At 40.0% G+C, this 19610-nt stretch overlaps 1 protein-coding gene across 1 annotated transcript in view; it reads left to right on the forward strand.

Moving 5' to 3' along the window:
• Window positions 1-4205: 4205 nt before the first annotated feature.
• PLEKHH1 (pleckstrin homology, MyTH4 and FERM domain containing H1) overlaps window positions 4206-19610 on the forward strand; it is a 42839-nt gene continuing 27434 nt past the window's right edge. Inside the window, exons 1-5 of the mRNA XM_041397998.1 lie at window positions 4206-4346; window positions 10011-10073; window positions 13139-13288; window positions 16039-16122; window positions 17650-17731. Coding sequence (XP_041253932.1) covers window positions 4206-4346; window positions 10011-10073; window positions 13139-13288; window positions 16039-16122; window positions 17650-17731 — 520 coding nt within the window. The remainder of the gene's footprint in view (window positions 4347-10010; window positions 10074-13138; window positions 13289-16038; window positions 16123-17649; window positions 17732-19610) is intronic.

Consider the following 19610-nt stretch of genomic DNA (forward strand, 5'->3'; position numbering starts at 1 on the left):
AATATGATCATATTTATTTTGGATATGGTATTTAGGGTCAGAACTGTCTCTGACGTTGGTCAAAACTTACAGATATATGCGTGAGACTTCTAATTTTGACTACATTTAGCAGGTGGTTGAGTAATTTTTTTTCCCCCACAGAGTTTTAAGGACTTTTTATCTGCTGTTTTTGTCACTGACAGTTGTTGGATACTTAACACTGAAAATCAAGCTGCTCTTTAAGAAGTGGCTGTATGCCTTTATGAATGAAGTTTTGAAAATCTCAGCTTGTTTGAATAGAGTGTCTGTCTCCTATGTTCTGAATCTCTAAAATAAGAATACTGCCTCTGCAAATATCGGGCTTCCACCTTCTTCTTGTGTGTAAGGGTTAAAAAGAGACATTTCTATATAAATATATCCTTATAAATTCCTTATCTGATATGAAGAGGACTAATATCTGGGAGAGAAAGGGGAATCAAAAAATGTGCTGAGAAAAAGATGGCTAAGACTTACTAAAAAGGACACCTGAAATGGCAGATCCGATGGAAGTGATTTAAAGTCAGTCTGTGAAAATGAAGTTGATATTGTAATTCACAGAGTACAGGTGAACTGCTTACATTCAGAAGAACAGAGGAGAAGAAACAATGTATTTTAATGGTAAATGAAAATGCATAAGTTTTGTAAATATCATTGTACTTTAGAGATAAATATTAGACATTGTGATACAGTATCTTTCTCTGAAAAAGTGTAAGGATTTTGCTAGGGGGAAAAGCTATGATTCTAATCTCTAGTCTTCAGAACTCATTTGGTATGATGACACATGGGGAAGTTATTAGCTTAAGTGGAGAAGATGTGGATTAATAGAAGAATGGTAACATAGACAAATGACAAGAGAGAATGTGACAACACAGTGCTGAAGAGGGGACAGTTAGATGGTAGGTATTTTACTGGTAGAATTGCCTACTGACACAGGGGATTAATCTAATGACACAAAACAGAATTGCACATTAGAAGAAGTAACAAAGCGGGCACAAAATCTGGAAGAGCACTCTTTAAAATTAGTAGAGGAGGAAAAGATTCAGTTGCATAAACAGTAAGACTTCTTCCAGATACCCAAAAACAAACTATGCCTTTTAAATATTAGTGATCCAAAAAATACTACCTGTAATTAAAAATCCTAGGGTTACCATGGGCATGTTGAATTTTGCAGTCACAGAGTGGTTCAGGTTGGGAGGAACCACAGTAGGTCATCTGGTCCAATATCCATATTCAAACAGGGCCATCCAAAAGCACATTGCACAGGATTGCATCCAGATGGTTCTTGAATATCTCCAGTGAGGAGTCTCCACAACCTCTTTGGGCAACCTGTTCCAGTACTCAGGTACCTGCACAATAGAAAACTTCTTCCTTATGTTCAAATGAAAGTTCCTGTGCATCAGTTTCTGCCCTTTGCCTCTTGTCTACCACAAAAGCCTGTAGTACAGAGAATTTGATCTTTCAGAGATCGGGCACAGACCTGAGCTTTAATAATCTGTTCCAGTCCATTTGTAATTACCCTCCTGCTCTCCCACATCTGCCATTTACAAAGGAAAAGTCAGCTGAGATTTCTCTGTTCCAGTTGTGTCAGCTTGTCTGTGCATGTCAACTACCAGTGCAATATGGCTGTAAAAAAAAAAAGGCAAATTCAGTCAGGTGAGGCATTCCCTATGAGAGGAGGAATTGCTAAATGCCTTTATCCTAGGCTTTGTTGTGGGTGCATGCTGCCTTTCAGATGCAGTTGTGGTCACCCATGGCTATGAAAGGGAGGGAGGAGAGCCAGCTCTTTTATATGATGTGCACTGAAGCTAGAACAGGTGCAGAGGGAGAGCAGGGACCTTTCCTTATGAGACTAAAGGAGCCCCTTGTCTCTAGCCTTGCAAATTGAGATCCTTAAGGAAAAGCTTTTGATATCTATAAATATATCAAGGGGTAAATATAAGGGAGGAAAAAAAACCTAGCTAAACTGAAGGGTAATAATATACAAGACTTAACAGATACAAGTTGGTTATGGTTATGTTTATGCTGGTAATTAAAAGGCAGCTAATTAGAGATGTGAGGTTCTAGAATAATAAGAAGAGTTGGGAGAACTGCCAGCATGGTTCTAGGGAAGGGCAGTGTTCATTTATGAAAGGGATATAGAATGCAGTAGTCTGTAGTAATAAAGAATAAAATGCAATGATTCAGGACACCTATCTCATCCTAGACCCCCTATTTGAACAGGAGTATTTTAGTTCAACCAGAAGTTATGGTCTGCGTGGAAAATTACTTTTGGTTTGGCGTAAGTTGTTTGGTACAGCAGTTTCATTTTGCTTTGTGTCATTAGAGTCCATCCCATTCATTTGTATATCCTCTTTGGATTTAAATTTTATGAATTAAGACTAAAAGCTTGTATGAAAGCTACATAAAAATATGAAAAATACATTCGTATGAAAGAGAACAGAATTTCATTTGAGAGCTGAATTATTATTTGTGTCCAAAACAGTGTTAGCTGTAAACAAAGTTAGCAGTATTGTAAGATCCTTCCATGACTTAGTGCTCTCTTGCAGCTTGGGAATGACTGATAGCACTACCTTACAGGGAAATGCTGCAGTGTTGAGAAGTGTACCAAAGGTAACCTGGTTAAATGCCTGGCAAGGAGTTAAGGCTAGAGATCAGAGCAGTGTGCTGGATGGGCTGTGGAAAAGGATGGCCTCTATTTCTGTAAAGCAGTAAGTGTGCTGCTTGTAGGAAAGTGGTCTTCTTTCCTATTGTGGAGTGTTTTCAGTGCTGCAGTACTGCACATGAACATACCTTTGTCTTGTTTTACTGAAACCTACCTTCTGGAATAGCATTTCAAAAGTCATTGGAAAAGTAGGCAACCTGCTGTCTGGGAAACTTTCTATTACTGAACAAAGCAACCTGTACATAAAATAACTCACAGGTAGTGTTTATAGCCAAAGGGTATGAAATGCATCTTCCTTAACTCGGAACATCAGACATATAGCTGGATAGAGGGGCTTGTTGTGTTATGTATACTCACACTATTATGTCTATTCACGGTAATTTGAATCTCAAGTCTTACATTCAGAACATGAACCAGATGTCCTGACAAGTGGATACAATTGGAGGGACATCTTAAACTTTTCCTCTCAGCCGAGAAAGGCAGATGTAAGGGCAATGAGGCTGAGTGACATTGTTGCTTTCTTGCAAATCCTGGACTGTTCCTTCATCTGTTTGGGACTTGTGAGTTTGCCTGTCAGCTGGTGAGAAATTCCTTTAACAAGTAAGGATTTAATTGCTCTGATGAAGCTGAGCTAACAGTTGTTCTAGCTTTGTAAACATTTGTTATTGTTTGATAATATAGCTGGCTGCTGGACTACACACACTGAGTTGACCTTTTTGTTCACGAATACCTGAATTTGGTTAAGAACGTCTATTGCCTATGTTTTTTGGGTCTTTTACTATAAGTATCTGAAATGCCTGAACCGTTACTGAGTAGGAAAATAAAAGATCTTCAATAACTACAGCTTTCTCCACTTTCTGGGGCTGTATAGATTTCTTGATGTCTACACGGACTTGAGTACAACAGCATGTTTTGTCTTTAGCCCTAACTTATTCCTGTATGGATTCTCTTCGTTTTAACAGAGCAATTGTTTAGATACTGGGGCACTTCCACTCTTACTGTCAATTGACTGTGTCAAGTAGTTAGGGATTGGTAACAGTTGCTTAATACATCACATCTTAATACTGTCTGTATGAGATAAGGCACTGGTGACTCAAGCTGAAAATGTGTGTGTGATACCTGAGGCAGGAGGTTTTAGTGACTTGAGGGTTTACAGCCATACTGGAACAAAGGAGGCAGGAGTAAAAAATACTCCTAATCTCTGGGTAGAGGCTTACTGTAAGGGTGGCAGTAAGCTTGTTTCTGAAATATACAGTATAATGCATTAGTAAATTATTTACTCATTCTAAAGGTAAACGTTTATCCATTAAGAGTGACCTCTGGCAGAGGGCAATATCAGTGACTCAGGGTAGTACCACTTCATCATCTGCTTGGAGAAGAAATGGCTTTTGTTACCAGTCCTGTAGGAGGGACCAAGGAAAACTAGGCACAGAGGTGATAAGTTTGTCCTTCTAAAATACATACTTCTTTTTTTCCCTTCAATTCTGTAGGATTTTTAGAGCACCTCAGACGACATCCTAAATGGATGATTAACATCACAATGGCAGAACTCACAGCGGAGAATGGCAGCTGTATGGACTGGCAAAAGCGATGCCTTGTGTTGGAGTCCCAGCTCTTCAAATTCCGCTTGCAGGCAAGCAAGATTCGAGAGCTGTTAGCTGAGAAGGTGAGGCAGAGGTGACTTCTTCTACTTTGCAATGAGTTATGACGCAAAAGCAAAAAATCTACAAATGCTGAGCTATCCAATATATCTGTTACTTGCAGTGAGGATTTCTTCCTTGATTACAGTACATCTTTGCTCTCTGCTTTATCAGTTGGGATGCAGAGATGTGCCTGTCCTAGTGGTGTAAAGTGGCATAATAAGAATGAGCCTTGTTTACTGCAAAATCACCGAGTATTTGGACTCTAGTGGAAAACACTGTACCAGCAAGATTCTGGATATCTGAAGTGACTGAGACAACAGCAGAGGAAATATGGATGTTTTGGGTAAGAACAGCAGGATCATAACTTGTCTGGCAACAAAAAAACTTGGAGGAGTGCAAATTATGCTATAATGTTAAAAGTCAGACAGGGATACTATTGCCATAGTGTTAGAATAACATTTCATATCCAGTCAAAACATTCTGGGGATACTGAAGAGCAAGGCCAGATATTTTGAGATCTAGATGTTAGAAATGTACATGGCGTCTGTGGTTTTAGAGACATCTCCTACTAATGTCTTTCAAGTGCCCAGGTGAGTTTGCATTCTAGAGGACAGGACTGGTAAAGATCTGAGGATTTCATTGGAGTTTTGGTTTTTTTCCTTGTTTTTGTCATGGTGTGAATTTTTTGTGATTTTTTTCTTTACCTTAAATGGTGTTGTTTTTCAATTGGACTTAAAGCTTTTTTACTAAATTTGTATATGAAGCCGAAATTTGTAGGTTGCTGGGGGGGCCTCTCCTTTTTTTCAAAATGTGACTTACACTATCGCAGCTCAGTCCAAGATTGCTCTGATATTCAGTTACTATAGGAAAGTGAGAACAGTTTTACTAACGAAGTTGAAATCTGTACAGCTGACTGCAGTTTACCATATCCAATGACAGATCTGTTCTAAACTCACTTTTGCTTCATTCTGTATTATGTAACTTCTATGTGAATATTCTTGTTTGTTGGTTTTGGATGTAAAAACATCCAGATGACAGCTACTTGAGAGTGGCGTAATTTTCATCCCTGCTTTCACTGTAATTACATTTTCACTATTGCCATATACTGCATGAGACATTTTTTCCGCCCTTCATATTTTAAGGAATTGTGCAATTCTAAGCAGCTTCTTCATCTCTTCAAATTAATTTCTGAGATGGACCTTAGTGATTACTTACCTTGAAAAACATTGAAAGTGGTTGTAAAGTCCATTTAGATAAAGGCACATTAGAAAAAAATTATGTGTAGATGTGGAACAGGTCTGGTAAAGACAACCAGTGCTCATATGCAATATTTTTAAGTTTGCTGCATTATGAGTTCTATGTCCTTGTGCTTTATTAATTTCTGCTTTGAGAAACTTCCTGACTACCCACACATGAGACAAGCCCACCTACCAGAATTCCTTACTGGAGAACAGACTTGCCAGGTATTTTGACTATCTCTTTAGTGAAGTTTGTGGGTCATGGCAGAGAATTAAATTTTCATCTGCTTCAGGAGCCTGGCTACCATTTATCCAGCCTTTTAGTTGAAGCGATGTTCCTTTTGCTGAGATTAAGGAGTAGCTTTGTTCAGTGATCAGGTTATTCTGTAACTACTTGTACAGTGCTGTTGTAGCTTTACTTGAAGGGTCAAAGAGCTAACAGGCTTGCAATTCCTAACTCCAGATGTCATGTGGCAAGGAGAGAGCCTCAGCAGGAGCCATGGGGCAGCTCCAGCAGGCTCTCCTGCTGCAGGTGGACTCAGACACACAGTGCTTATGCTGAACACTTCTCTTGGGAAGTGTTCTGGGCCTCAGGTTCCCAGCTGGTCTGTAATGACTTGCTCAGAGACCTTCCTTCCCTTCTCCTCGGTCACCACAGGACACCCCAGCAGTCACAGCAAGAGGGGCTCCTGTCTGCACTGCATCCTTCTCAGCCTCAGGTGGGTAGTGATGCAGAACTGAAGGAGGTGCTTGGTTTATGTCTAGTGATGGCATCTTCAGGGATTTTTGTCATAGATCTTATAGCAACTGTGATTTTTAAGGGCTTTTTCTCATTATGAGAATGGGGAGATTCAGATTTACTGGAGAGTCCTGCATTTCAAGGGAGGTTTTTTGGGCCAGTGACAGGGGGTGATCTTGGAAAAATTTGAAGTCTGCGCAGTTTGAAGCTGTGTGCCAACCTGTGGTAAGCATTGTCTTGAGTTCCTCCCAATATGGTTTTCAGTAACAGGGAAATGAATTTTTTAAAAAATACTTTTAGATGGTAAAAGTGAAGAGCAATGTTAGCAGGGGTCTGATACTTGCTCACTAGCTAGGTTGTCATAGGTTGGAAGTGACTGAAGGGCTTGAAAACCTGATCCCCATATCTTAAATTATTCTTTATAACTAATTTTATGATTTCAAGACAGGTTTTACTATTTTAACTCACAAAAAACCCAACCACTCATGCCTGGCACTGGTAGTACAATGTGCTCTAACAGTTTAAGTACTTGGGATTTTTAAAATCCGCTTAGATTGAATAATCTAGATCACTGTTCAGAACATGGGGAATTTAAAACCCAGTGGTTTAACTGCCAGTGCCCTAGTTCACATGGTGTGAACTTCCACATTGATAGCCTGGTCTCAGCTATTGAACAGAGCTGCCCAAGCTGCACAGAGCCTGGCTGGGGGTTGGCGTGGCAGAAGAGCCTTAGCCCCTGCTCTCCCAAACAAAGTTCTGCCATCCTGCTGGACCCCACAGGGCACGAGACCCCTGAGTCCTGTCTTGTGAACATTAGCAGGGATTGCTTTGGAAACAGGCAGTTGTTTTCACCTTGATTTTCTTGTACACACACAAGGAAAAAGGACACTCCTCTGTTGGTGAGTGGCATAGCAGGCTGTTGCCTCGGCAGCAAGTTGACCTGGTTAAGAGTGAGCTCTGGAACAGAACAGCAGGAAAAAATGAAGCTGAGAGGTATAGGAACTTTTTTCAATCAATTTTATGTAGCCTCTTCTGAGCTATCAGGAGAGTGAAAGCCTATGTGAATGGTTGATGGGAAGATCTTTTGCAGTTTTTAGAAGGGCCATCTGGGTAACTTAACCTGCTTCTGTCTTATTTCAATAAACAATGAACATTTGGAAAAAGGACCTTTTGTCTCATGCAAGCATGGCTATTCAACAAGTGCTGTTTGTCCCATACAAGCTGTCTGGGCTAGTGTGTGAAAAAAGAGTTCCGTGCATTTGGCTTGGTTATTAATTTTTTGTGTGACCTGGGTCACGTTGCTTAGTAGCATTTGTCATATTATAAGGCATTTTGAATGAAAGGACCCATGTAAATATCAAGCATTATTATTAATTCATTGAGGGATTTTGAAAGGGCCTTACAAGCATGTATGCATTAAATCTGAACGTGCTCCAGTGAGAGTGCTGACACTGGGGATGAGTGAAATAATTACTTCATGTACACCAGGAACACAACAGTTATTTAACTGTTCATAGTAGGACAACTCAACAATGTAGTGCAGGAAATTACGACAAATACAAGTTCATTTAAGGCTACAGAGGGAATTAGGGTGACAAAGGTAATTGATTTGGCTGGAACTTAGCCTGGTCACCCTGCTTGCACAAGTTTCATAACTTTTTAGTGATCAGGAATGGTCCCAACATAGATTCTCTGTCCTGATCAAGATCCATAACTGCTAGCAACGCAAAGCAACTGCTTTGGGACGACAAGGAGTTCTTCAGTCAGAACAGTGCTGTCTTCTTAAAATAACTTGAGTCTTTCATGGAAATTGCTCACCTTGTGGAGGACTGAATTATTAGTTTAAGAGGCTGTCTTGGTAAAAAGGCCCAGAATTTAATCTGTGCTGTGAATGTAGACCCTGCCAATTAATCAGAAAACTAGGAGAGACCATTGATTCTGAAACTACTGTCTTAAACACTTTTTGTTTCACAAAGCACATTATGTATCCTCAATAGTTACATTTAGCATCTCTTTTTTTGCCAATATGTTTTGCTGTCTATGGTGATGACTGTCCAGAGACCATAAGATAAATGCATGGGTACATCACTATTCTGAAGGGGACGCGTACTCATGTATCACAGACCACCACTATTCATGTTAGATTGCCTTGAGCTCAGTCTTCAAGAAGGCTCTTTGGTCAGAGCAGCTTTGTATGGCTGCAGTCCTCTGTGACATCTCTCTGTTCCTCTGCCAAAGAAGCATCCTTGATTTGGATATTAAGTTACGGAGACTGTTGTATTTGATTGTTCCACTGAAAAAGCAAACATGAGAGGTATCATGCTAAATGTAGCAGGTTTTGATCTTCATTGCTTTTATAGTTACGTGACTACTGAAGTGTCTACATGTATGTGCCTTTTGATATGTTTGCTGGTAGGGGTCAGTCTGCACTTGTATCAGTGAGCGTGTATGAAAAGAAGAGTTGTCTTGCTGACATATGAAGGAAGGCAGCTGGAAACGGGAATGCTGCCACATCCATTCTGGGTGATCAACCCAAGAGGAATAAATCCATTTTCAGATATATTAGTTTGAAGCCAAGAGGAATAAATCCATTTTCAGATGTATTGGTTTGGTCCTGTTAGTGACCAACCTGAATACTTGGCTCCAATGCTTTATCAAAAATGTGTTGGAGAGAAAAGGAGCTTAGTAGTTTTTATAGTTTTTCTTCTTTAAGCGTGATCCTTTTAATCTTCTGAAGATTCTTCTATGTAATTCTTTCCACTGTAAAACATAAATAAGTGCAGCAAACTCCACGAAGCATTCCTCAAATTTTGCATCTTGGTGGATAAAACTTCATGTTGCTGACTTTGTATTGTTGGGCTTAAATCTGAGACTGACTGAAGAAGGCCAGGTGAAGATGAGCTTGGCAAACACCAAATGGGAGACTAGGTTGATATTTAAAGAAAAATTTAAAACAAAACCAAACAAACAATTAAAAGAAAACCACCCAAACATCCCCCAAACCAACAACAACCCACCAAAAAAGGGCTCTACTGGTAAATTATGAGAAGAAGCCCAGGTACATCTGAATTTTGTGAGAATGAAGTGACTTATAAACATTTAGGATAAAATTAAATTCAGTGTCCTTTGACTTTGATAGCAGCAATGTTCAGATGTTAAATCACGTAATTGTCAATTTGCAAAGCTCTTTAAAAAGAAAAGCATAGGAAAATTAAAATCATTGTTAATCTTGTCAGTTATAAGTCTATGATGCTTTTGAAGCCAAAGCAAAGTATTCAGTGGTTATAATGTGGCATCATAGAGATCCTGCTGTGAGCTTTCCAAGATATATTCATTTTTATTTACAATTGTGAATGAATCCTAGCTGAAATAAGAATCAGGGAAGAATGGTGCACTGTAGACAGGCTCCTTGCAGGGACAGCCAATGGTGTGTAAATTATAGAGATGAGGTCAAGACTTTGGCACTGTTCCTTTGACCCACGTAATGAATGATGAAGCCCACTAATGAGAAAATGGTTCCGGTGTATTCAAAGTAGGGCAGAAAACTGGAAAAGGTCAAAGGCTTTTTTTTTTCTTGGTCAAAGCAGTCCAGTTAACTCAAAATACGCCAAAGATCTGTAAGCTTGCACAAGTGCTGAGTAAAACATGAATTTCCATGTGATATTAATTTATTTTCTTTCTTTCCCCCTCTTTCTTTTCTGTCTCTGAAGATGCAGGAATTGGAACAGAGAGTGATAGAAGCAGAACAAAGAGCTGAAGATGCAGAGAAACAGGTAAGAGATTCTTTGATGGTGGCTCTGGTACAAGTCCAGCAGTTAACTCACTCTAAATTCCTTCCAATCTAGCATACAGACAGCAATCTGCAGTGCTACGCCCTGCTAGGGAAACACTGATTTACAGTGGTGAATGGATTTTCTGGTTTACTTTCCAGTCTGTGAGGCTTAGCTGTGAGCAGGTGCCGTAATATGTTGAACCCTAAGTGAAAACAAGTGCCTTACATCTTCCTGTCAGCTTCACAGCCTTTATCCCTCATCCATGATAGGCATGCTTGGTTGTGGAAAAGAGAGGCGATGTTGTACCTCAGGATTAAATTGCAAGGATAAGGCTGCTTGGCAGGTCCTTAGGAAACAAATACTTAAGAGTACTGGTGAGGACTTGTCTACAAGTAGAAAAGATTCTGTGAAAGAAGTAGCTTTTGCAGACACACCCTTATCACTTGTTTTGGACTTTTTAGTAATTACTGCTCTGGCTCAGGAGCCCATGGAGAAAAACAGTAAGGGCTGAATTCATTGTCTATTACTATAATCATCTAAAAATTAGTCCTATTGTCTAAACTAGTTCTTCTATGCTTCTTGGATAATGGGGAAGTGGAGAGAGGCATACTTCAGCTTGTGGGAGAATAATAGACCTTTGAGAAGCAGACATTCTGCACTCTAAGGAGTATTATAGAAACAAAAGAGCCAAGATGAGCCAGGTGGTTTGAGCTCTTGGATCACTGCTGAAGGTAAGGCTTGAAGTGAAAGAGCTTCCTCCAGCTGGAAAAGAGCTGCAGGACTGAGCACTAAGTCACGGGTTGAAGAGCAAAAAAGCCACACAGCCATAAATGACTGTCAAAATTATTTCAGAAGTGCAGGACTGAATAAGCAGTGTTGTAAGCACTGGAAGACCTATCACCTGTCTTGGAATCAAGAGCTTGGAGTGCCTGGAATGGTGTTCTGTCTGCAGAACATATTTTTCCCCACCAGTTTGATATTGACATCAAGATTTTTTTTAATGACCAGCTTAATTCTAGGAAGGATGCCATGTTGTGACACCATGCTGTTGGCTTCTATGCTAGACCAGCAACTACCAGTGAAGAACAAGAGTTGTTCTCGAGAGTTGTATCAGTAAGTTCATACCCAGCCAAGACAGGCAAAGGTAACACAATACCACAATACAGTCAAAAGTGGCAGCTGTAACAGCACCATCAGGAAGTACAGTGATTGCCACTGGCCAGTGAAGGTTTTACACTGGCAGACACCTCAATGACAGGAGCAGAGTGCCCAGGATACAAGATGCAGTGACAGCAAGGGACAGGGTGGAGAACAAGTCAAATCCAGGTCCAAGAATGAGCAGGAAAGGGAGAACTTGGCTGGGAAGGTGTAGCAGAAATGAGGGTTGCCTTCACTCACCTGCCACCAGCAGTTCTGTAGCCATATGTTGGCAGGTCCTAAAGACTAGCAACCCTCAATGTTTGCCTTTCCAGCAGCCTTGTCCACATCCAGAGATAAGTGTTCCTAGAGAAATGCTACATTTCTGCCTGACAGCCTGAAGAAGTGACAGCATACGAGTAGGACCATTCCCTTCCACTAATGAGTACATTCACTGTAAATGAGAGGCAGCCAACAAATGAGAGGGCTCCACATCAAGTGCAAAATCCCTTGTTATCTTTCTCTCCAGGAGTCTGGGGGGTTGGATTTGTTAATTCAATGGACTCCCTGTAGCTGCCAACCTCAATTAAGGAAATCACATGTTTGCAGTCCCCTTGCTGAGCCTCTAGTACAGAGTCAGCATTTGGGCATTAGACAGGAAGGAGGGGCCATCTCTTTTTACTATAATCACCCTAAACTCTAATGAAAGCACATCCGACTCAGCAGGCTTAGTTTTCTGGCTCGGATGTTGGGCGCTTACCTTTCTGATTCAGTATGAGGAAGAGGCAGTTTGCTTCTCTGCCTAATACAGGCAGACAGAAGGACAAAACAAAGCTTCTGCAAGTATGAAATGTAGGCTGCTCAACAGAGCGTGACTAACACTCTTGCACAGACTCTGTGAAGTGCTCACATTGCTCCCTGCATTTTGTCTTTCTGGTTCTAAATTCATGCTAAATTTATGGTATTTGAATTTGGTTTCTTTGCAGATTTAGCTTCTTTGAGGTTTGTTGGAACCAGAGATTTTCTCATCATCAAATGCTGCAGTTAGTACATTTGAGTTAAGTTGAAGGGATTCCATTTGTCTTTAGAAATGAAGTCTTATAATCCATTGTAATTGAATGAGGTAATAGTAAAATGGAGTGACATTATTGAGAGACAAAGTTTTTGAAGAAAGCAAAGAGATTTTTAAAATTTGCTAAAAAACTGAAATGCTTCAGTAGCCACTGGATTTTAGTGGATTGAAACTTTTTCAGTAGTGAAGGAGCACTACAGTGGTCTTTCTCTTGCTGAGATGAAGAAGTCTTGGCACTGGCAGGAGCTCAAAGACAGGCAAATCTTTTAACATATCAAACATTATAACTACTTAGCAGGTCTGGAGAGAAGACTTGGCAGAAAGATAGGAGTTACCAAAACAATGTCTTAAGCTGGGGATAGGAGGATGAAGGACCTCCATAGTATATTTTCATATAGAAATTTTAATCTGAAGCAAATGGCCAAGGGTTTGTGGTATGTACCTTGGTAGTGAATGAGGTAAAACACTGGCCACGATATTGCAAAGGAGAAAGGCGGGATGTACCGTGTCTGTATGTGGACATGTATGGAGACTATGGTGCCTGTATGGTGTCTTTGTTTAGTAATTTGATTGTAATATCTCACAACTCATGATGCATTTATCTGTTCATGGTTCAGTTTGCATCTGTTACTGCTTCAGCTTTACAAGTGAATGGACAATGTTCCTTCCACAAATGTGAATATAAACTAAGTGTGACCTGAAGGATGTTGTAGTTTTTTGTGTCTTATTTTGACTTTCCTGACTTGAAAAATAAGAAACTCACAAATATTCTCATTTATTTTCATTCTCTTACCAATACACAAGCAGTTCCTTGATCTACATTGGTTTGTTTTGATGGTTCTGATTACCATTACAGGTCAGAGTTATGGAAGAGAAGATAAAACTTGCCAACGTGAACACTGGTGAATCTGACAGCACCCTGCACAAGAAATACCAGGAGCTGGTGTGCATGATGCAAGGAAAGGAGGATCTGATCAACAAATTGGAGACACAGCTAGCAAAACAGGTAGGGATATTTTCTATAGGGAGGCCTGTAGGTTTCACGCGTTAGAGGGATTCTGTAATGTATATTTCAAATATAGGGACTATGTTTCATTACAAGTTAGTTTCTCACTTGCCTGCAGATCAGCTGTAAGATGATACCTAGCCCAGTGCAAGATCCTCTCTTTCCTTTTCGGACAAACATCCACTCAGCTTCAGCAGCCCATGTCTCTTCACCACTGGAGAGCAGTCAATGTGCCTAAAGGTCTTCCTTATGTTAGTGCTGAGACCCTACATTATAATGCTACAGTCTGGTCACAGTGTTTCTCTGGCTTTCTGGCACAGCTTGCTTTGCAATACCATTGTGTAGCCCATCTCTGACTCTGTTCATGCTGCTTCTTGGGAAGGGTCTTTTCCCAGCCTTCAGCAGTCCTCCAGCATAGCTCATCTCTTGTCAGATGTCATTATAAAAGAGCAGCTGTTTCTCAGTATGGATAGTTCTTAGTCTCTCCCTTTTTCAGTTGGTGGAAGGAAGGTGCTACATTTACAGCAGGGCTTGTATTTCAGTTCTAGTAAAGGCCTTGCCCTGTGGTTTTTATAACATGAGGAATGAGGTATTCTTATGTGCTGCTAAGTAAATAACTTAAATAGAAGAAAAATTTTACAAAAAAATATACTCAGCCATTTGAGTTACATTGAACTAATTGCCACCTATTTCAAGGGCTGTTAGTAGAAATCTTGTTCCAGCAACAAGAGGTAAAATGAGCTTCTAGAAATGAAAGCCAAAGCCTGGTAATTCCAGACAAGAAATACTCGTTGTCAGAGTCACTGGTTTAATTTCAGAATGGGATGAGATGGTGGCAGGGCTAGAAGGTTACTAAGGGTCCCTGTAAGGCATCCTGTTTGTTTTCGCTGAGATGGGAATAGCCATGAAGTCCAAAGCATCATTAAGAGAGCACTTAGGTCACATCTGAGCCACACAATAGTGTAGGACACAAAGAATCTCTAATTGCTTTTGGAACTTAAAGCACAATAACTGCATCTATGGCTGCTGTGCCTGAGTTAATTGGTTCTGCTTAGAGACAGCGCTTACTGTGCATGGTGACAATGCTGTCACCGTGTCACTTTAGAACCCTAAATAAAGTCCTGGCATTGCAGTTCACCAGATAGTGTAGTAATCTGAATCTTTTACCTCTTGGATTGTGTTTCAGGACAAGTTCAGGTCGTTAGGGATTGAAAGCCAGCTCCCATGTGATGGACATTCAGAGATGATAGACCTACTTGTATGTGCCAGATCATTTCAGACCTGTAGGCATATCTAGTATGCTAACTCCTGCAGAGGTTGAGACTTGATGATTAGGAGCACACACAGTCATATAAAAGGAAAAAAAAATTTAAATAAATCATCTTCTTGAAGCATCTGATTTGATTACTTCTATTTCATTATGCTCAACTACATGTTATGGCTGTCTATAATGTTGCTTGGGCCTGCTTTAAAGTCAGCAAACATACTTGAATAAGAGCCCTTAAATGTAGTTGTAGTAATAAATAGCACATGATGATTAAAAGTGATGTGAAAATGTTGGAATTTTGTGGGGTCTGCTTATCCACGTGAAAAATTTAAAGTGGGGGGAAGGACTGACATTTTTTATAATTATAATTGCTGGTATTATTTTACTTTGGAAAAAACAATAGAACAGGGAAACCACCAGCTGCTACCAGAAGGCATTATCTTTGCCCCTTAATTGGAGAAACCAGGGCTGATGTGACATGCAGCATATTGTCCTCCTCTCTTCCTCCTTCTGTTGCTCCTGGAACTGATTTCTTCTTGCAGTTGTTTAAATCATTATGTAGGCAGGAGAGTTTTCAGTGATGTTGCTTGTGATGAAGCCACACAGAAGATGATAAAACAGGAAGCTTCAGGTTATTGTTAATTCAGCATGTTTCAAAGGAAATTTCCAGAAAAGTTAAAAACACAGCTGAGAAAACACAACTGGAAAAATGATATAGCAATATTACCAAAGCAGATACTTGGGGCAACAATGGTCATTGTGCAAATTGACAGTATTGCCATAACACCTTTGTGTGGACTAAAACCTGTTCTAATGGATAGTGGTAAACATACAACCACTTACAGCATCTGAAGTCCTCCTAGCAGATCTTAGGCATGATCTTGATATTTTTCAAGGTCAGGTTGTGGAGCTTTTTTTTTTTTTAATTTACTTTCTCAATGAAAATACTCTGTGTTTGTGTTAAATATGTTGTTGGTATTTGCATCTTGTGCACCTTGAAAGGTTCTGTTCTGACTCATGCTTACAGCAACTGAATCCCCTTTGCTTAGAGTGATTGGTATTTTACAAATCAGTTATAGGCACTGCTTAATTCTTATTAGCTTTGGCCAATAATGTGTGTGTGTAGACTAGGGGAGCACTACAGATACTCAACAGCAAACAGCAACATTGCAAAACCATCTGAAACCGAAAAAGTTGCAGACTCTACTCAAACTGTGGTAGGTTTGTTACCTGACCTGGATTTTGCTATTACACAACAAACTTTTGAAACAAGCTTCTGAATTTAACTCTAGAGACCATGTAATACAAATTAGAGCTTGATTTTTCAGAGGCCAGCTGAAAAATTGTATCCAAGTAGCAGTTTTAAATCTTTTGTCTGGAATGGGAGCTTCTGTGTTTCAGTCACTCCTGATGCAGTAACTTACTGAGAAGTTAGTTGTACTCTCCTAATGCATCTAATGTTGGGTTTGTTTTTTTGACACAGAAACAGCTAAGGACTGAGGAAGCCAAAATTGTTCAAGAGAAAGCTGCCAAGATCAAAGAATGGGTAACATTTAAGCTCAGGGAGGTAAGTCTCTGGCTTTCTGCCAGATTTCAAGGCATGTGAGCAAGTTCAGTGGCTGCACTGCCAGGGGATTCCTACATAGGACAACAGTCTGGGGACAGTCAATCTGCTGCAGTGGCACTCTGCTTGTTTGGCCCTGCACATACTCAGTTGTAGGGCTGGAGTCATCACTCTTACCAAGGGCTATTTACTTTATTGGGCAAACTATAAATGACTGTGAAGTCACCAGTGCTCAAAAGCAGTTTCTGAAGACTGACTAATCACCTAACTTTCTTTTACTTCTCCTTCTTTTGTCTGGATACAGTTTCTAATCCTTTCTGACAGAGCACCTGTTACACAAACACGTCCTTTGCTCTTCTATAATTTACCATCTCTGACTAATGCTGTTTCCTGCCGCCCAGTATTTTTCATCTCTGACCTCTCTGTTCTATCCATCCTGTGGATTTATGCCTCTATCTGGTCCTACCCTCTAGAAAAACAAAGACAGCAGTGGGTCAGCTCAGAGTGCAGTTTTAAAGATGGAGTAGTAGTTTTCAGCTGGGAGTGGGCAGCCTGGTCTTTTATTCCAAGTTAAAAACATGTGTTTCCAAGTTTATGACAGAAAGGGAATTTATTGGAGTTGGGAGAAGCAGTCTTTGTGGGCACTGATTATGTTATGATGTGATGTAATGCCATTAGATTGCCTAGATAATCCACTGAACTGCTGTGCTGCTTCTCTTCCCTGTGTGAGATAACTTAAGGTGCATTTAGGTTACTGACTGGTGCAGCACAAAGGAGGAAGCAGAGGGTTTGATTTGGTGTGACCTGCTGTGAATCCAGGACCATACACTCGCACTGTGTCTTTACTGGCAATGAGGTTTGTGCCAGATGCTGATTCCAGGTGCATAGCATGCACAAGTGGATCGCTGCCAGTTGGAGAACTTGGTATCTGTGTTGCCACTGGGTTACTCGAGACAGCACAGGTGATTCCTTCAAGAGGAAAGTCTGTCTGGGTGTACCACTGCTGTGTTTAAAAATGGATGCTGAGACTCTTCAAGTAAAGGCATAAGGCAAATTTGCAAAGAATCTCTCATGCCCTAATTGGAAATGTAAATGCACCCTTAATGTTGGGGGTTTTTACTTTTTTCTTTGGTCCCCTGGATCCATGGGATCTTCTTTTACTACATTCATGGTGAGATAGAACAAATGCTCCTTCTGTGTAATGTTTTTTTAATTCTCTCTTTCATGGGAGTTATTTCTGCAACAGGAGTAAATGATAAGCCATAGCAGAGAAGTAAATTTAAAGATGTATTTGAGAAATGCCGATAGTTCATATAGAGGCTGTTTGAGAAAGCACAGCAAAATATTTTAAGTGGAGTGCCTAGTGATGTTGCTGATGAAAAGGATTCGAGGTGACTGGTAGACTCACCCAAATTTTTCCCTGTGTTAAGAAACTTGAAAATAATAAAGATGAAGACATGTTTTCTGTGTAGTGAATCACATGTGCTCAAAATTTTGCATTATGTTTCTTTTTCTATTTTTCTTTCATAGCTTGAGCTAGAAAATTACCACCTGAAAAACTGTAATCAGAGACTGATGGAGCAAATTGGAGCTCTTCAGGATACATTGCAAGGTAAATGTGTTCAGCCTAGCACTGTAGCCTAGTAACCACCATAAGAGTGGAAGTTGGCATTTCTGGGTTGTAGTCTTGATTTTGTCAGAAATTAAAACTTGTGACAGCAGGCAGTAGAGTTGCTCTGTTCCTTAGCCGGGTCCATTTTTAAGATGAGAATAACATGCTTACCTGCCTTAACTCTTAATTTTTTTTTCCACCAACAAATGAGTATTGACTCCTTTTTTTTTTTTTTTTTTTTTTTTTTTTTTTAAATTTTTTAGTGAGCTTGGTTTGGTCACAGTAAAATTAACTAGTTTCCAGAACTTCACTGGGCATGCAGGGAGGGGGTATTTCTTTCCTGCAGAAGTTTTTGGCATTCCTATTACTCCACAGCAAGGGAATAGGGGAAAATTCCTTCTAAATCCCACCACATTTCTAGTGAAATGCTTTATGACTGGGTTTCTCTCATCCCCTCTGGCTCTGACTGTTCACAAAAAGCAAATGACTGGTAAGCTGCGTTAATAATCTGGTATTAAGTGTGCCCTGGATCCCAGCTCTCTGGGCAGTAAACAGCATTGCCCTCTCCTCTTATCCCTCACTAGTCTCAGTATGCCAGGCTGAAGTCGGAGGCCTCTGCAGAGAGACAAATCTCTTCTTGCTTGCTGTGCTAATAGTAACAGCTTCTTCTTCTTAATCTCCTGTCACATCTAGGAAGTTGCAAAAATACCAGTAATATTTAAAATGAATGGCATCTTTTCAGTCTACACTAATGATTTACCTTAGGGTCAGGGGAAAATATGTGCCAGGATTTGTGCGTGCCATTGTTATGTGTTAGCTTTGCTAACATTCTGTGCTTTATGAATCAAGTGCCAAGGTCATGCTCTCATGATTGTCTTTTTTTCAGCTTTTTGCCAAGAGCAGGTTTCATCCTCTTGCTGTCAACAGTAATTTATTCTGCTGTTTGCTCTTCCCTCTGTAACTTTGTGTCTTCAGTTTGTTTCTATTTCCTTGTAAATCCCACGGGTGGTTAAGCAATACCCATAGAGTTTGATGATCAGGCAGCATTTTCAGCTGTGCAGAGTCACGCTCGCCCATATTTTGCAATTTCCAAAGCATCTAATGATTTGGCTCTTTTTCAGTCAGGCTGAAATAAATATAAATGCCAAGGTAAATCAAACATCCTATGCCATTCCAAGTTTTACCCCCACTTTCTTATATTCTAAAGCTGTTGTTTGGTGGAAATTGTAGAATTGAGATGACCTTTAATAATTATGGAAAGGAAGAAAGTATAATAAGTGTAAAGTGTAAGTACTAAGCAGAAAGTAATATAGTATCTATCTTTTATGTCATCCTCTAACACAGCAACTGAAAGGGCAGGGAAAGAACTAAAAGAGGGAAGATTTTACAGCAAAACCATATAAGTAACTATTATAAAATTTCATTACATAAAGCACTGTGTGAGTCATATATCACAAAATGATAACAAAAAGCTCAAGGGAAATTCTTGAAAAGTGAGTAAGCTCCCCATTTGCTGTGATGTTTAAAAAGGTCTCCATACCTTTGCTGGAAGCCCCATCTAGCCCCTGGGAATGCATGGACTCATACCAGATTATTTGATGAGTTAAATCACTGTAGGTCCACTAAAACCAAAAGCCATGCTAAGCAGTGTTCTGGCCACTTTGATGTATTTGACAAAGTGTTGTGTGGATAGGTGCATTTCCTTCTCATGGTTTAAGAGAGGGGGCATAATTATATAGGTAAGAATAAAAACTCCTATATTGCATTAGACTGAAAGCTTGCCTAGGCCAGTATCCCAGCTCCTGGTTGGCTGTCCACATTCCACAAAGGACCATACAAAATAATGCAAGTAAAGCTGTCCTTCTTTCCATATACACTT

The sequence above is a fragment of the Onychostruthus taczanowskii genome, unplaced genomic scaffold (assembly GCF_017590055.1).
Source record: "Onychostruthus taczanowskii isolate IOZ18803 unplaced genomic scaffold, ASM1759005v1 scaffold1, whole genome shotgun sequence".
NCBI classification, from domain to species: domain Eukaryota; kingdom Metazoa; phylum Chordata; class Aves; order Passeriformes; family Passeridae; genus Onychostruthus; species Onychostruthus taczanowskii.